This window comes from Acomys russatus, chromosome 4 (assembly GCF_903995435.1).
Source record: "Acomys russatus chromosome 4, mAcoRus1.1, whole genome shotgun sequence".
NCBI lineage: Eukaryota > Metazoa > Chordata > Mammalia > Rodentia > Muridae > Acomys > Acomys russatus.
The window spans coordinates 49085743-49101449 of NC_067140.1; the positions used below are offsets into that span (position 1 = coordinate 49085743).

The 15707-nt window shown below is 42.1% G+C and overlaps 1 protein-coding gene across 1 annotated transcript in view; it reads right to left on the reverse strand.

Moving 5' to 3' along the window:
* Positions 1-15707, reverse strand: part of Ryr3 (ryanodine receptor 3) — a 532014-nt gene that overhangs the window by 9694 nt on the left and 506613 nt on the right. The window contains 6 exon segments of the mRNA XM_051144331.1: positions 3474-3604; positions 8031-8231; positions 9762-9848; positions 10813-10984; positions 11636-11694; positions 14041-15371. Of these exon segments, the coding sequence (XP_051000288.1) occupies positions 3474-3604; positions 8031-8231; positions 9762-9848; positions 10813-10984; positions 11636-11694; positions 14041-15371 (1981 nt within the window).

Here is a 15707-nt window from a genome sequence, read left to right on the forward strand (position 1 = left end):
CCACTCTGCAGGCTCTCTCTCAAAAGGGTGGTTAAGAACAAGGACATGTGATGAGACTAACAAGAATGTGTTCCTGGCTTTTTGTTTTGAAAACTCATCCTGCTACACACACACACACACACACACACACACACACACACACACACACACACACACCCCTGCTCTCCTATCCTGGTATCACACTCTTGGACAAGTCTCTACCATCGGCTCAGAGGGCCTCCTGAGTCACCTCTGCTGTTCCTTGAGGGACACAAATACAGTGGTTTCTTGACCCTTCCCTGGATCCCAATATACAGCAAAAACAGAAGCCAGAAGGAAATGAGTGTCTGCCATTCCATGACTGACAGTGACTGCAGAGATGGAGCAGGGTGGTTGTCTTGGGATACATAGACAAACTATCTTACATCACAGTTCCCCAGCCAGGAGGCACTTTGATTAATTTATACAGGAGTTTTATTGACCCCATGATTCTCTACTCACTTTTCATCACCATAGACCCCCATGGTACCTACTTCCTTCTAGGACTTACCTCCCTTTCTTCTAGAGGTGGCTTCTTGTTCTATGATATCCTAGCCTCCCCAGGGCATCATGCTTCTCTGCCTGGAATTTTTTCTAGTTCTATTCCAAGTTTGTTTGTCTGTTTTTTCTTCTCATTAAAATAAAGAGGAAAACACCTAACCAAACAAAAACTTGTCATCCTTGGGAATATTAGCAAAAATGCTTAAGATGTGTTGCTTCTAGGCAGAATGAGCGGCCCCTTCCTGGGAAGGATTCCCACGGGGCTGCCACTGGGGCAGAACCAGCCCTTGGTATGTGAAGTCTTACTGTTGTCCTTTCTCTGAGTCCTTCTTTGTGGGTCTGAGTCACACAGCAGTCTCCAATTCTACATACACCACCAGTTCATGATAAGAAAGTCAAGACCTGCCTCTATCCAAAAGGGTGGCAGTCTTGAGGGCAAAAAATTTCTCACAGATTTGTTTTGCTAGCTGTTAAAATTGTTTATTCATCTTAATCTGCTAATTGCCAATTAAAAACAAGTGCTGGTATTGTGGAATAAAATGCTAATAGGCATATTTATACGATGAAAATTATTTTTACTCTTCTGTGTGCATTGCTACTTGATTTTTTTTTTTATGTATCACATTTAAAATCTACAAGAATAAAAATCAAGCCAATTTCCCCTACCACCCTTCCCTCTCCTCCTGTTTTGTTCTTGTCTCTTTTTAAGGTAGCGTTTCATTATGTAGCTGTGACTGACATAGAACAAGGCTACCTTCAAACTTAAAGAGATACTCCTTTCTGCTTGTAAATACTGGGATTATACATGTGGCTCATCATCTTATGTACAAATATTCTTCAGTATATACTTTGGTCTTTTGGTCCTATTTTTGCCCTGTGTAGAATAATGTACATTAAATGCTATAGGGCTCTGTGTAAGACTGTTTCATGGACATGACCTTATCTTGGTCGCAGTATTTTGAGTGTCTAGTCCCCTCATTAGGGCTAAGGTCAAGAAATTCCTTGATGGTAGAGCATACATTTAACAGACTTGCAGGGAAAAATGCATAAAGAATATGCTGATGTCCTTAGCCTCTTTAGTTATTGGGGAATATACAATGAAGTGCCATTGCACCCCTGCCAGATCACCAAAATCATCTGACACTAACAGGCGCTGGCAAACAGGTAGAAAAGTAGAAACAGGGAAAAAAAAAAAAAAAAAAAAAGAAAGAAAGAAAGAAAAAGAAAAAAAAAGAAGAGTAGAAACTCTCTGTATTGCACTGTTTATAATGTTTACTGGAACAATTATTTTCCATATCCTACTCTTGAGCAAATTCCCTTCAGAAAGAAGAGCTCCTTCACTTGTGCACAGATAAAGGGATTTTATGGTAGTACTGTTTGTAATAGTGGGAACCAGAATCATCTGAAATATCTACAGTCAGGAGAATGGATCGATACTTTCTTGTATATCCACTTACATGGAAAATATAAGTTTGGAGGATGACTTAGCCCCGCTACCCCCAAAAAATCAACATAGGTGACCACCAAGGATCAGAAACAACATATAATAATGAATAATAAAAGATTCTCTACCAAAATAATGTACATAGTATGACAATTTCGTGTGCATAGGGTTTGGAATATTTAAAGTGTAGTAATGTGTTTGGAACAAGGAACAGGCTAAAATGTAAGTTAAAGCAGGACAATGAGTCCATAAGTGATGGCACTAATAACTAACTCAGGATTAATATCATTAACCACTGATGGATATTAGAGACTATGATAGTTGGGGTTGGGCAAACATGACTGGGAGGATAACAGAGCATTCAAACTTGCAACAATGTTCTAGTTTTACTCTGTGGTTTGTTACTCTATTAAAATATGCGTGTGTATTTTGTAGGTCAGTGTGTGTGTGCATGCCTTACAATATAAAAACAGGAATATTCAAAGTGGATGATTGATAGACACCAAGACTCAGTAATTCTATGTAGCACAATAGGACATATAATAGTCTACAACAACTAATTATCAATTCAGAATAACTAGAGAAAATGTAATGGTTTCTAGTACTGGAACTAATATTTGAGTACACTGAAATGCCAGTTACCCTGATTTGATAATATACATTGCATAAATGTGCTGAATTACAACCCTCTTCCCATAAAATAAGTAAATACTACATCACGTGTCATTTAAATTTTAATTTATAACTACATTTTAAGAAGAAAAAAGCATCTATGCACGATATGTGGCTGAGTAAAGTTAACGACAGAATCTTCCATCCCATAATGCCTTTGCTGTGAGAGAAAAATTAGCTTTTACAAGAGTTGCTCTACTTGTTTGTGCATTTCCCTGCTCACAAATAAACAGCACTGGCTGATCTCCTTCTCGGAACACTACAGTGCATTGTTCACACTGTCTCAGGTAAGTTCCAGAAACAGAACTGCCCTTTCACCAGCACTTTCACACTGTATTACCATTGTCCCAGACTCACATGTCCTGCAAGATCACACAGAATACTTCTTGAAGTAGTTAATTATTTACTATTATTCAAGATGTCTGAAAACCACCTTTGTTGTTTGTCCTTGTATGAGGGGATGGGCAGAACTCTGCAGGCAGGGACAAAAGTGGGGTTTTTATTGCTCATATTATTTCACTCCAAGCCCTCCCTTCCTAGAGGCTGATAAGTTTGGCTGTTCTATATAGACCTGCCTCACAGTTTCCTTAACCACTTTGACCAGGAAGTAATTTCTTCCTCTAGAATCAGGGTCCTATCTAATATGTGTATCTTAATTGGAACAACTGAAAATTTTAACAGTTGTCTTTGCTTATATGCTCACTCCTATTTTTCTCACTAAATAATTTATCTCACAACTTTCATAGTTGTGTGTATATTGGTATTACAGCATGCCGTTTGCCCATGGTGATGACACAGACATGTTTGCTTTTATAGTGCTGGAAAGAGGAGCACTTACGGTGTGTTGATCACCAAGCGGTCCCACTGCCCCTTGATGTCATCTTCAGATGGCTGTTCGGTGATATATAAACCATCAAACTCCAGCTTCCTGGCAATTTCTTTCTCCCTTTTGAATACCACCAAAGGTACCTACAGATGAGAAGGCACTCATTACCTCACGTTTGTGTCTAATGCACCTTCTCCTAGGGCCTGTGACAACCAACCTTCTGATGTAATGGCAGTAACATTTTATACTGGGATATGATAAATATTTTAATATATATTAAATATATGCCCAGTGCCCAGGCCAGAAGAGAACATCAGATCCCATGAAACTAGAGTTACAGGTGGTTGTGAGCTGCCATGTGAGTGCTGAGACTCAAACCCAGGTCCTCTGGAAGAGCAGCAAGTACTCTTAGCCCAATTCTGGGATTTTAAGGTAACTAGTTATCTGGCCAATGCTAAATCTCACTCCTTGGCCAATATACCTACCCCTCCAAAAGTTGAGCTGATCTGAGCCACTCCTTATGGTTAAACAGTTGACGCAATAAGACACACAAGAGTCCTGAGAGTACCATGTTTATATGAGTTGTAGGCCTGAATGGGCTTTGTCTACTAGGATTCCCAGCTTAGAACTGAACCAAGAAATAGAAAGGACAATGAGCTATTCTAGCATGTGTAGAAGTTTTCCAACAGTCATCAGTGGCGAGGGTCATATTCATGCCATGGCCTAAAGGCTAGTGCATGAAATGTGTTTCTATAGTTACAGTGATATAGTTCAGAGGATTCTGTGCATACTTGTTACATACTGATGTTTTCTTCTTTCCATAAAGAGCTACAGGGAGGCAGCAAACTTGCTTCTTTCTGCTACGTCTCCCAGTCACTTCTTACACAACAGATCTACTTATTTGTGGGGGACACATTCCAAGATACCCAGGAAATACCTGGAAACATGGATAGAACCAAACATGTATGCACTATCTTTTCTCTTAGATATACATGGATTAAGTGGCCTTTTCCATCTTAACTGCCTATTTCATATTGTGCCTTTAAATTTTCCAGGCTGGGGTGTGTAAAACCAGCTCATGCTTCTTTTTTTCATCTCCCCAACTTCAAGAATAGAAGATGCTCTTACAGTAGATCTCAGAAACTTCACTGAATTTTTTTCTTTCCTTACTAAGAATTGTCACACCTTCACTTGGACACTTTATGGCTTCTCTTTGGCACTGCAGAATTTCCAGTGTCAGTACTCTTGCACTTTGGATGCCACTATTGAGTAAAGTAAGAATTACTTGAATATGAGCAATGTGAAATCTTGAGTCAATGTGATGACTGAGAGGGATAAGTGCTTTCCTTCTACATCAGTAGGTAGGTAGACTGTACAGTGTGAATATGTGACACAAAGGGTGATTCGTGTTCCAAACAACTAGAATAGGATGGTATATGATTTCATCCTACTACTTAAAATGACATATAATTTAACATTGATGTACTGTTTATCAAATTTTTACTTTTTTTTTTTTTTTTAAGTTTACTGTGAGTAGCTAAAACCATGAGTTAACAGGGGATGGGGTTGGTGTGGTACATAATTGTAACCTTTTTTTTTTAATGGTCTCTCACTAATTAGTCCAATCTGGTCTGGAACTCATAATGTAGTCCAGGATGGCCTCAAAGTCATGGCAGCCCTGCTACTCCATCATCCCAGATACTACAATTAGAGGTGTTCTACCATAACACCCACTCGTGGAAGCATGGCTATTGTGGCCAGTCTTCACTACCAGCTTCATATTCACATAGGAAAACACTGTCTGTGAGGACATTGCCAGAGAGGCTTAGCTGAGGAGAGAAGGCCTGCCCTGAATGCAGTGGAACCATCCCATCGGCAGGAAATGGGGCTGAATTAAAAGAGGTAAGCAGAGGACGCCAGTGGAATGGCAGCATCCCTCTCTGCCTCCTGGTCCTCGATCTGGGCAGCCTCACACTCCTGCCACCTCTGGAGCTGCTCCCACTGCCATACCTTCCTCATCATGATGGACTAAATCCTCAAACCAGGAACAGAATAAATGTGTCCTTTCCTACACTGCGTTTACCATGTATTTTGTCACGGCAATGGGAAAATTAACCAGTCAAGTTAATACAGCCACAGGTCAACACAAACAGGGATAAAGAGTGGTCCAAGTGCCTTAACTAGTGCACTAGACTTAGTGAGGTCCGAGAATACTGCTGGAATCCCAGGAGATGAGAAGCCAGAATACCTAGACCCCTTCTAGCTAGCTAGCTAAACAAACAAACATTATAATTTACACGTGCCTGGGCATCTCATTTATTTGGGATACCTCTAATTAACTGGTGACATCCTCGGGGCTTTAGTCTCCAAATTACGTTTTTATATTTTTCCTCAAAGGTCATCATGTTCACACCAGCTACACTTTGCTATTTCTGAGACAAAAGGGCAAGAATAGCTTGTAAAAAGTTACTTCTTGACCTCTTTCCCCTTGAAAAGAGCAGCCAATACTGAAGACCAATGATAAGAAGGTGGTGACCGGGCTGCTGCCATGTATAACACACCATGAGGAATCAGTAGCTGCTGCTGGCTCAGGAACTGAAGCCACTCTGCTGTCTGTTCAGAAGACTCTAGAAAACAGTGTGATCACCAACACGTAGTCCACTCCTGATATCTGGGACTCAAATGTTCCTCTCTGTCCTTCACGGAGTCTGTATGCTTTTCACATTTTAATCTACGATATCTCTACAGGCTACTGTGCATCTGCATCTCATCCTACAAGCTCTTGAATTTCAGATCCAGAAACAGCAAACATACTTCTGGGTTTACTGTTGCCCTTTTTCTGAGTATTTTTGTATATATGAACTCATTTATTTTCCTGGAGAGTCAGTTGTTATTACAATACTAATTCCAGGTGCAGAAACAGCACTAAGGAGGTTACGTGGCACATGGCCATGAATTCTACCCAGGCAGCCTGGCTTCTGAGTCCAGGCTTTAATAGGTACAGAGGCAGGCTCAGTACAGCAGGACCACACATGTTCCCTCTAGAAGGAGAAATGGAGTTCTTACATGGTGCCATTTCACCAGGAGAGGAAAGGGACACAAAGATAGAAATGAACTTCTTGGATTTGTTCCAAGAAGATAACTTAGTGGATAGTTGAGGATCCTTCCTAAATAATAAATTAAAGGGAAAATGTAATGGGAATAAAGTTTTATTAAAAATCAAAGTGATAGTTAACTTTGACTGCCAACTTGACAAGACTCAGCATCACCTAGGAGACATCTCTGGGCCTGTCTCTGAGGGTGTTTCCAGAGAGGCTTAGCTAATAAGGAAAGATACACTCTGAAATGTAGGTGGTACCATCCCATGGTGTCCTGAACTGACTAAAAAGGAGAAAGTGAGTGGATCGACAGCATTTTCTGTCTTCTGCAAATGTAATATGACCAGCTGCCTCACCTGCCTGCTACCACAGCTAGACTGCTTCTTGCTGCCATACCTCCCTCACCATGGTGGGCTGTACTCTCAAACTGATTCAAAATAAGACAAAAGAACTTATATAACCAAGGTCTAGAAACAGAAATAAACACAGAACACAAAATCGAATGATTGAAGTTTGATGTACCTTCAGTCACGTCTAAAGATGGCCTAAATGAAGGAGGCTTCCTGATTCTTGGCCTGAGCAACCTCCAAATGCAACTGTGAATCTGGGCTGACATGTGACTTTAACCAACAGAGTGTGGTGGAAATGACACCCACATTGTGTCAGTGCTAGGTCTATTCCTTAAAAGGGGCCAGCAGCTTCCACTTCTGTGATCCTAAGGGAAATCCTAAATCATACAATAAGTCCACATCCACATACCGCAGAGATTACATGGAGAGGCCACGTGGAGAGGGAGATACTCTGTGACTACATGGAGAAAGAAGCTCTACTCCAGCTGAGACCCGCTTCCTAGCTGTTCCTCTGCTAAGATGCCAGGCCCTGGGCACTACATCTTTGCCGTTCTCACCCATTTGAGCTCCCAAAAGGTTGAAGACACAATCCTCTCACATGGAGGACAGGAACGACTGACTGTCCTCTCAGTCCACAGAATCGGAGAGAGAGAAAAAAATGTTGCTTATTTAACCAAGTTTGGAGTGGCTTGCTAATAGATAACTGAAATGGGAACACATCATTGAGATCTGTCTTGGGTCTCAAATCGTTACAACCTAATGGAATGGTACTTTTATAAAGACCCAACAACAACTCAGAGATCGCAAGAAACTCTCATGGCTAATTTCATTTGTGCCTTAGCCCGATGACTCAGATAGTAAGAGGGTGCCTGAAAGTGCTTCTTCTACAGTAAGAATTAGCTTTGTCTATAGCTCACTTCACAGATTCTCACTTAAAAGCCTCAAGTTGATAATTGAGATCCTGGCATTGTAAGCAGCTCCTGGGTGATAGCACTTCTAATGTCCCACCAGCCTTACTCTTCTAGCATCTTAGAGGACAAAGAGCTGGTAGAACTCAAGATGATACTTCTTCCTCAAAGAGTCATAAAAGAATTAGAGTGACAGATGGCTAGAATACTCACCTTCAGGCAGTAGTAGCCCACCACACAGACCAGAGAAATGACGGTGTGGACAATGGCCAAGGCACGCAGTGTTGGTGCCATATACCCAGTGCTCTCCTGAAGAACAAAGAACACCATCGCTTCTTCCTCGTCATCATCATTAAAGGAGTTCCACAAATTTGCCACATCCTCTGTCTCTTCCTCCAAAGGTTCTTCAGTGACCTGTCCCATGACACACACCCATAACCATCAGAAGGAGCCTGAGTCACAGCTTTTCCTATAGAGTTTATATTATTAATACATGCAAATACTACCAACCCGACTTTACCTGCTGAGTAAATGGCCTTAAAGTAGCTAACTGATAGGAATCCCTAGTGTGGGTTGGAGAGATGGCTCAGTGGTTAAGAGCACTGATCTCTCTTGCAGAGACCCTGGGTTCAATTCCCAGCATCCACATGGCAGCTCACAAGTGTCTGTAACTCCAGCATACAACAGCCTCACACAGAAGTACAAGCAGGCAAAACACCAATGCACGTAAAATAAAAATGAATTTTAAAAAAGAACCCCCAGTGTTTCTAATAGTTGCAAAAGAGAACTGGCTAGAGACAAAATCTATCTCTTGAAAGAAAGCAAAAGAACATTAAAATATGAACCTTTTCCTATTTGTGTTGTGATCCTATGGTGAGAGACAAGGCAGCAACAGGTCTATGCGGAGCACAAGCACCATTCATATCTCATATTTTCCATTTCTCCTCTTACTCATGGCTTCCCCTTCTGTTCCTAAAAATGACTCTTGGTTCTACATCTCTTTACCTTTTATCCTGTAGCTTCAAGTGCCTGATGGCTGTCTTCGCCCAGATGGCTGGATTCCTCTTAACCCTTTTAAACTAGGCTACACACCTTACTAGAGACTACTACTTCTCTTCTATGGGCAACAGACGTCAGTACTTTGTCAAACTGAAGGTGGATGTAGAGAAAATATTGTATAACAAATTGGACTGCTAGTTTTTAATCAAGAACCAGCAGAAAAAAAGCAGACGATGTCAAGAATCTAGGACAGGTCTTTAATAAGTTAACAACCATTTACTGCCAGGCAGTGGTGGCTCACACCTTTGATCCCAGAACTTGGGAGGCAGAAACAGGCGGATTGATGTGAGTTCAAGGCCAGCCTGATCTACAAAGTGAGTCCAGAACAGTCCTAGCTACACAGAGAAACCTTGTCTCAAAAAATAAAACAACAACAACAACAAAAACCCAAAGAAACAAAAACCAACCATATACATGCTGGCATCATTCAAGACCCATTCACCGGTATTCAAAACCTTCAATTATGGTGAGGGGAACCTCAGGAACTCTTACTAATTCTTCTTTCATGATGGTTTCTCATGTGTGTTAATAGTGATGGGTCCTATTCTTAGCTTATTCCTCAAGGAAAGAACTGTATTCATTATTTATTTCAAAATGCCCCATAGTTCCTATCATGGCATCTAGCATAGGGGGTATATTCAATAACTGGAGATTAAAACAAACAGGAAAACAAACTGTTGAAACACCCCTTGATCTGCTTCTCTTGTCAGCATTCTCTACATTTCTCCCATCACTAAACATTGTACATATTCTTAAAGATCATTGTTTTGAAAAGTTTTGACATTAAATTTTTGCTCCGATTAAGATTAAAACTTTGGTTATAGTTTCCCCCACATATGTCGGTCTGGTGTATATATAGCAAATAACCAGTAAATGGAGTATCACCTTATAGAAAAGCAGGATGAAGTTGATAGCGAAGGCTACAAACAGAGCAAGGAACCTCAGGTTGTAGAAATTCCTGGCCAGGTAGTGCTGAAAAGAAAAGGACAGGCAGACATAGAAGAGCCATGGGTAGGAAGGAGAACCACCCTTTCTGACACTGAAAGATGTGCCCTGGGTACAGGTGTATAGAGATGTCTATGCTTCCGTTTCCATTCCTCTAGGGTAGTGCTGGCCTTGGAAAGCACAGGCATGAGCTGTCGGAGGGTCACCAGAAATGCTGATTATTTAAACATGGCTTAGGAGAATGTCTGAAGGAACCTTACCTTGGACCATGTCCCAGTAAACCATATCTCTCAACAAGCCACCAGCAGAGGGTCAAGCAGTCCCCTTTCCTGTATACAATGCAGCCAGAGTGTAGCCCAGAGGTCTGATTTCTCTCTGAATTTCAGCCCTAGAAACCTCCTTCACCCCTTTTTCAGAGGGACCATTTTCCTCACTGCCATCTTCCCTAGAAAACTCAGCACTTGTGGTGTGAGGGTGAGGTGGTGGGGTGAACCTGCAGCTGCTGGGGAGTATTCAACACTGCATAGGGGTCTCATTGACGGTGCCAGCTAAAATATAGTACTGGCTGAGCAGCAAGTGAACCTCAGGTTGTGACTTAACAGGAAAAAAAAAAAAAAACATTACATACTATACTGGGGCTTGCTTGTACTTACAGTAACAATGCTTGGGGGACTAGTTGAGCAACAAAACCTAATACAGAAAACTTTTTTCTTTATCCCCGTTGATGGAATTACTGAAATTTTGGATCAGGATTAGCTGATTCCCCACACAATGCACATACATCTGCTTGGGAGTGGTGTCCAGGTTAAGCCCCCCCCCCCATTTCCTTCAACATAAGAGAAACAGGAAGATACCCAGAATGAGGAAAAGCATGGGAAGGAGAAGTGGAGGAAGCATGTGTAAGGAAGAGTGACACAAATCAGCAGCCACCTCTCTGAGGTCCACTAGGACAGTGCCTCTAGTAGGAAGGGACAAGGGCTGGAGAGCTCACCAGTAACTTGGTCTGATAGATTTCCAGCCCTTTGAAGAAATTGGCCATGAAAGCTTCTGGCTTCTCGGCCTTCTGACCACGCCGTCGTGTCTTCTTTACTGTCACTTCTGCCCACAGGTACTCCGCTTGTCCCTCCTCCTTGATTTTGTCCTCCTTTTCTCTGTATTCCATGCTGCAAGGGTGAGATGCATACTCAACACGTGGGAGACAGGCAGGCCCAGCCTAGTCCTTATCACTCCCGGGGCATGAAATCTAGATGTAGTGAGCAGTGACCATTTCAATCATTCAATGTGAGTTTTTACTGTTTTGGAATTAGACTTAATAACTCTTTTTATTACCTTTTCAAAAAAAAGTCCTTTCCTTACTAAAATGTTTCTTAGGATTAACAACAGTACCTGCTCATAGAAACACAGGCAGGAAATAAATGTGGTGTCTGAATGACCGAAGCATAGGCCTGTCATACAATAGGTATTCAATATGAAGTTGTTAGATGGGGATGTTGATAATTTGTCCAGTCAATGAAACCCTGATGTACTATTGGAATCATAAAGTTAATAAGTATACTACAGAGTGGAGGGAAAAGAAGAAGAAGAAGAAGAAGAAGAAGAAGAAAGAAGAAGAAGAAGAAGAAGAAGAGGAGGAGGGCGTAGTAGGTATGGATTAGGAGGAGGGATGAGTAGGTAAGAAGAAGTAAAGAAGAAGAAGAAGAAGAAGAAGAAGAAGAAGAAGAAGAAGAAGAAGAAGAAGAAGAAGAAGAAGAAGAACTGCTGTCTGGCATTATCTACCACGGCAAGCAGGGTAGCCCACACAACCCGGAACTTACTCAGCCTTCTCAGATTCAGCTTTTCCTTCTGCTTCATGCATTGCTTTCATCTCTGCTACCTAGATTAAAAAAAAAAAAAACAGCAACCAGTCAGGGGTTCCTCAGAAAAGTGAGCTCACGATGAGCCGTTCTCTTTTTGCTTACAAATCCGAGTGATTTTGTGTCAGGCTTCATCCAACCTTCACCTCTGCCACCCCCCCCACCCCCCCCGTGCCCCTTCCAGCTGCTCTCAGGATTGCAGGATGTAAAGTGTCTTGCTAGCCATCAAATCTGCTGCTCCAGAGAAATGCCAAGACAGACCCCGAACGTGAAAATTCAGTTGCTCTCCTACTATTTACTCAACTCAAGCAGGACACTTATATTCAAATCTTCAAGGAGCCCTATGGAGGCAAGAGGGAGCTAGGACACAGATCACCGCATTTCTAATCTGGACTTGTCTCCAACCTGCCTGTCTCCAATCCTCTTGTCACTTTCCTGGTCCCTCTGGCTGATAGCCACTGCATGCAGAATAAAACCAAGCTCCCCACTGAGACCTGCCTATCCTGTAGGGTCCTGGCTTTCTTTCCATTTTTGGTGTCATGTAGTACTATTTGACTTATCATTTTTATGTTCAAATGTTCCAACCTTTCCTCTCATAGGAAGGAGTCTGATTCTTTCTGTGCACCAGGGACTTTTGGGAAGCCTTACCCTCTGCCTGGATCATGAGACCCTGGCTTCCCATATGCCTGTCACTCTTTACGATTTGGCTTGTATCATCATACCTTTTCAAGAGCCTTTCTTGCTGCCCTGTTTATAGCAGATGATATCAGGAATTATATATCCCTTCAGAGGACCTAGATGATTGCACCATGTCCCCTCTAACCCATTAGTTTGTTTATTAACCTGAACAAATGTCACAAATGGTAATTATCTTATTTTCTTGTTATTGTTTCCCACTAGAGACTAAGCTCCATTAAAGCAAAATGGTTGAGAACAGTCGTAGGGGAGGAGAATAAGGGGAAAATGGGAGGGAGGGAAGAATGGGAGGATACAAGGGATGGGATAACCATTGAGATGTAACAAGAATAAATTAATAAAAAAAAAAAGTAGGAAAAAAAAAAAGCAAAATGGTTGCTTTTCTTGTTAACCAGAACACAGTCTAGTGCATGTAGTACCTGAATTAGTTTCTATCCTTTTTCAAATGGCCCCATATCATGAGACTATCCAGGAGCAATGCAAAATAAATGAGACAGTAAGAACTTGTATGCTGGTGCCTCTCTCCCCGGCTCACCACACCTCTCCTCTGCCTTTCCATTTCCTAATACCACCTTCCTAGCACACTTCTTACTTGCACCAACTTGTCCAGTGTCTGTCTTTTCTTTTCTCCTTTTTTTTTGTTTTGTTGTTGTTGTTTTTGTTTTTTGTTTTTTGTTTTTTTTTTTGAGACAGGGTTTCTTTGTCACAAAGAGCCCTGGGTGTCCTGGACTCTCTTTGTAGACCTGGCTGGCCTTGACCTCACAGAGATCCACCTGCCTCTGTCTTCTAAGTACTGGGATTAAAGGCCAGTTCAGTGTCTGTCTTTTCTATAACGTTACAAAGACAAAGGCTTTCTCTACATTCACTTAATTCTCAGACCCCAGAACAGCGGTGTGTGCATGATGATGCTTCAGTGGGGGACACTGGAATTAATGAATGGTTGGTCTTTGTCTGCAACCTCACTTGTTCCTCTGATGCTACAGTGGCACCACGAGTTAGATGTTGCAAGAGAAGGGGACATGCAGAACATCCCATGGCCAATGGCCTCTAAGTTACCTTTTTCTTATCCATTTGACCTACTTGACTAATTCAAACCCTTAATTATAAAAATGTTCCAGGCATGCTCAGACTTGCTGACATAATAGGCTGTCAATAAATAGTAGCAATTATCATCATCAATATCACATGAAGTTGCTAAGTATTAGTGTTTAGTAAATTTTCCCGCTAATGAAACTCTGATATTGGAATTATAAGGTTAATAAAAGAAATAGAATATATCAACTGTAGAGCTTCAGGTAGAATGGAATACATCAGAGCTTACAGGGCACATAGAAATACTGCCTCGTGAGACATTCCCTCATGCGTTACACTTGGTTCTCTACGCTTTCACAGAAGCAACCTGCACACCATGAACACCATGAAAGTCTGAAGCAGGTGAAGGCGTCAGGTGTTAAGTTCAAACTCTACAGTCCTCTTGGTGACTAAACCCTGAAACCCCCATTGATGGCTCAATTTCCCCACGCATGGCCAATCTGGAATGTCAGAGTGGCAATCCTATCAGAACCAGTGTTAATGCAGTGTTGCTACCTGGGCAAACCATGCTGGTATTGACTGCAAGATACAGTTACAGTCACTTGGGGATAAGGACAACAGACAGCAATTGTGCTTACCTGTGCTTTCCTTTTCTTCTGTACAGTACTCTCTAATGTTGGGGGTTCATCCTTGCCAGTAATTTCAGAGAGGTCACCTAATCCCACTTCAGGCCCTTGCTTCAAGCCACCATCTTTCTTTGCATGGATTCCAAAAAGGTCTGACATAATGTCTGTATCTCCTGTCTCACCCTTTACGAAATGGACCAGCTCAGTGGTGACACCTGGTTCAGTTACTTCTGCCCTGTCAGCTTCCATTGCATCATCATGGATCCCAAATTGGGTGGGGTCAGGCATGTCACCTAGGATCTTGGTCACTCTGATGTTCTTTGCTCCTTCGACAAGGCCCCCACCAAACACTGTGTTCCAGAGGATCTGAAAGATTCCTCCCAAGATAGAGAAGAGGAACTGGAAGAGACCCACGAACAGCATCCAGAAGAAGGAGAAGAAGACTTTCACCAGCTCCTTCGCACTCATCTTTTTCACATTCCTGTACTGTTTCCTGAGGTTCTTTAGGGTTGCCCTCTTCAGGAAGTTGGTGACATTTCTCTTTGCTGAGGCACAGGCCATGGCAAATGCAGAGGAAGACTCAAAAGACTTGTCTTCCTCTTCCTCCCCTTCAATTTCTACCGCATAAGCAGAATCTTCACTCTCTTCCTCTTCCTCTTCTGGCCTGTCGGTTGAGTCAGATTCTGAGATCTGAGATGCTAATTGCATCTCGAAGATTGTGTCCTCGCAGAAGTTCACAAACAGCTCCATCTTCTCTTGCTCCCCGCCTTCATTGACAACATCAAAGATGAACTGTCGCTTTGATTCCTTCACTTGAGGCTTTTCCCACTGAGTTCGACTGGATTCACTGATCTCAAAATAAACGCGCTCAATTTTCTTGGCTCCACCCATAATCTCAATTCGACCCAGGTACGGTTCGAAGTAATTTAGCACACTTTCTGCTGGGTCCAACAGACACTTCAGGCGAGAATCATTGGGCATGTGCTCAGAGAGATTTGTCAACAACACTGCCACGTTGAACCCAATGTCTTTGGCTGGCTCATGGAACCGCTCTACAAAATCTGCATAATTAAACATGTCGTTCTCATCAGCCTCAGTACAGGAAAGGAGAAAGTCGATCTCTGACTGTGTATATTGCTTTAGACCTTCCATGGCTTTCTGGAATTCTTTCCTGGAGATGATTCCTTTACTGTCTGGGTCGTATTCCTTGAAGGTGTCTGAGCTGGTTAAGTCTTTAAGTTTCAAGAACATGTCAAAGAATTTCAAGATCATCTCTACATTAGTAGATGACTCTACCAGTGTGTCAACCATCTGCTTTCCAATAGTCCCATTTACCACATTTCCTGTGAGGCAGGTTCAAAAAGACATACAAATACACAAATTAACCCAAGCTATCATGGAACTGGACAAACAGCTATTTTTAGAAGACTTATGTGCCAAAATTAGTCACTTCATTTCTGACCATAATGATTTGAAAATAAGAGAGCAGCAAGCCATAACAACTACCCCACCAGGAGCCAAGGGAGAAGAAACCAGGGCGAGAGAAGGAAATGGCCACATCAAGGCCTTGTTCCTGCCCTGGGGCCTATGAGAAGTTCCACTATCAGATCTCTGGGAATATGTGGGGACACATGATGTTCCCTTTGATCCCCTTTGACCTGGGAAGGTGCCCAAGTAGA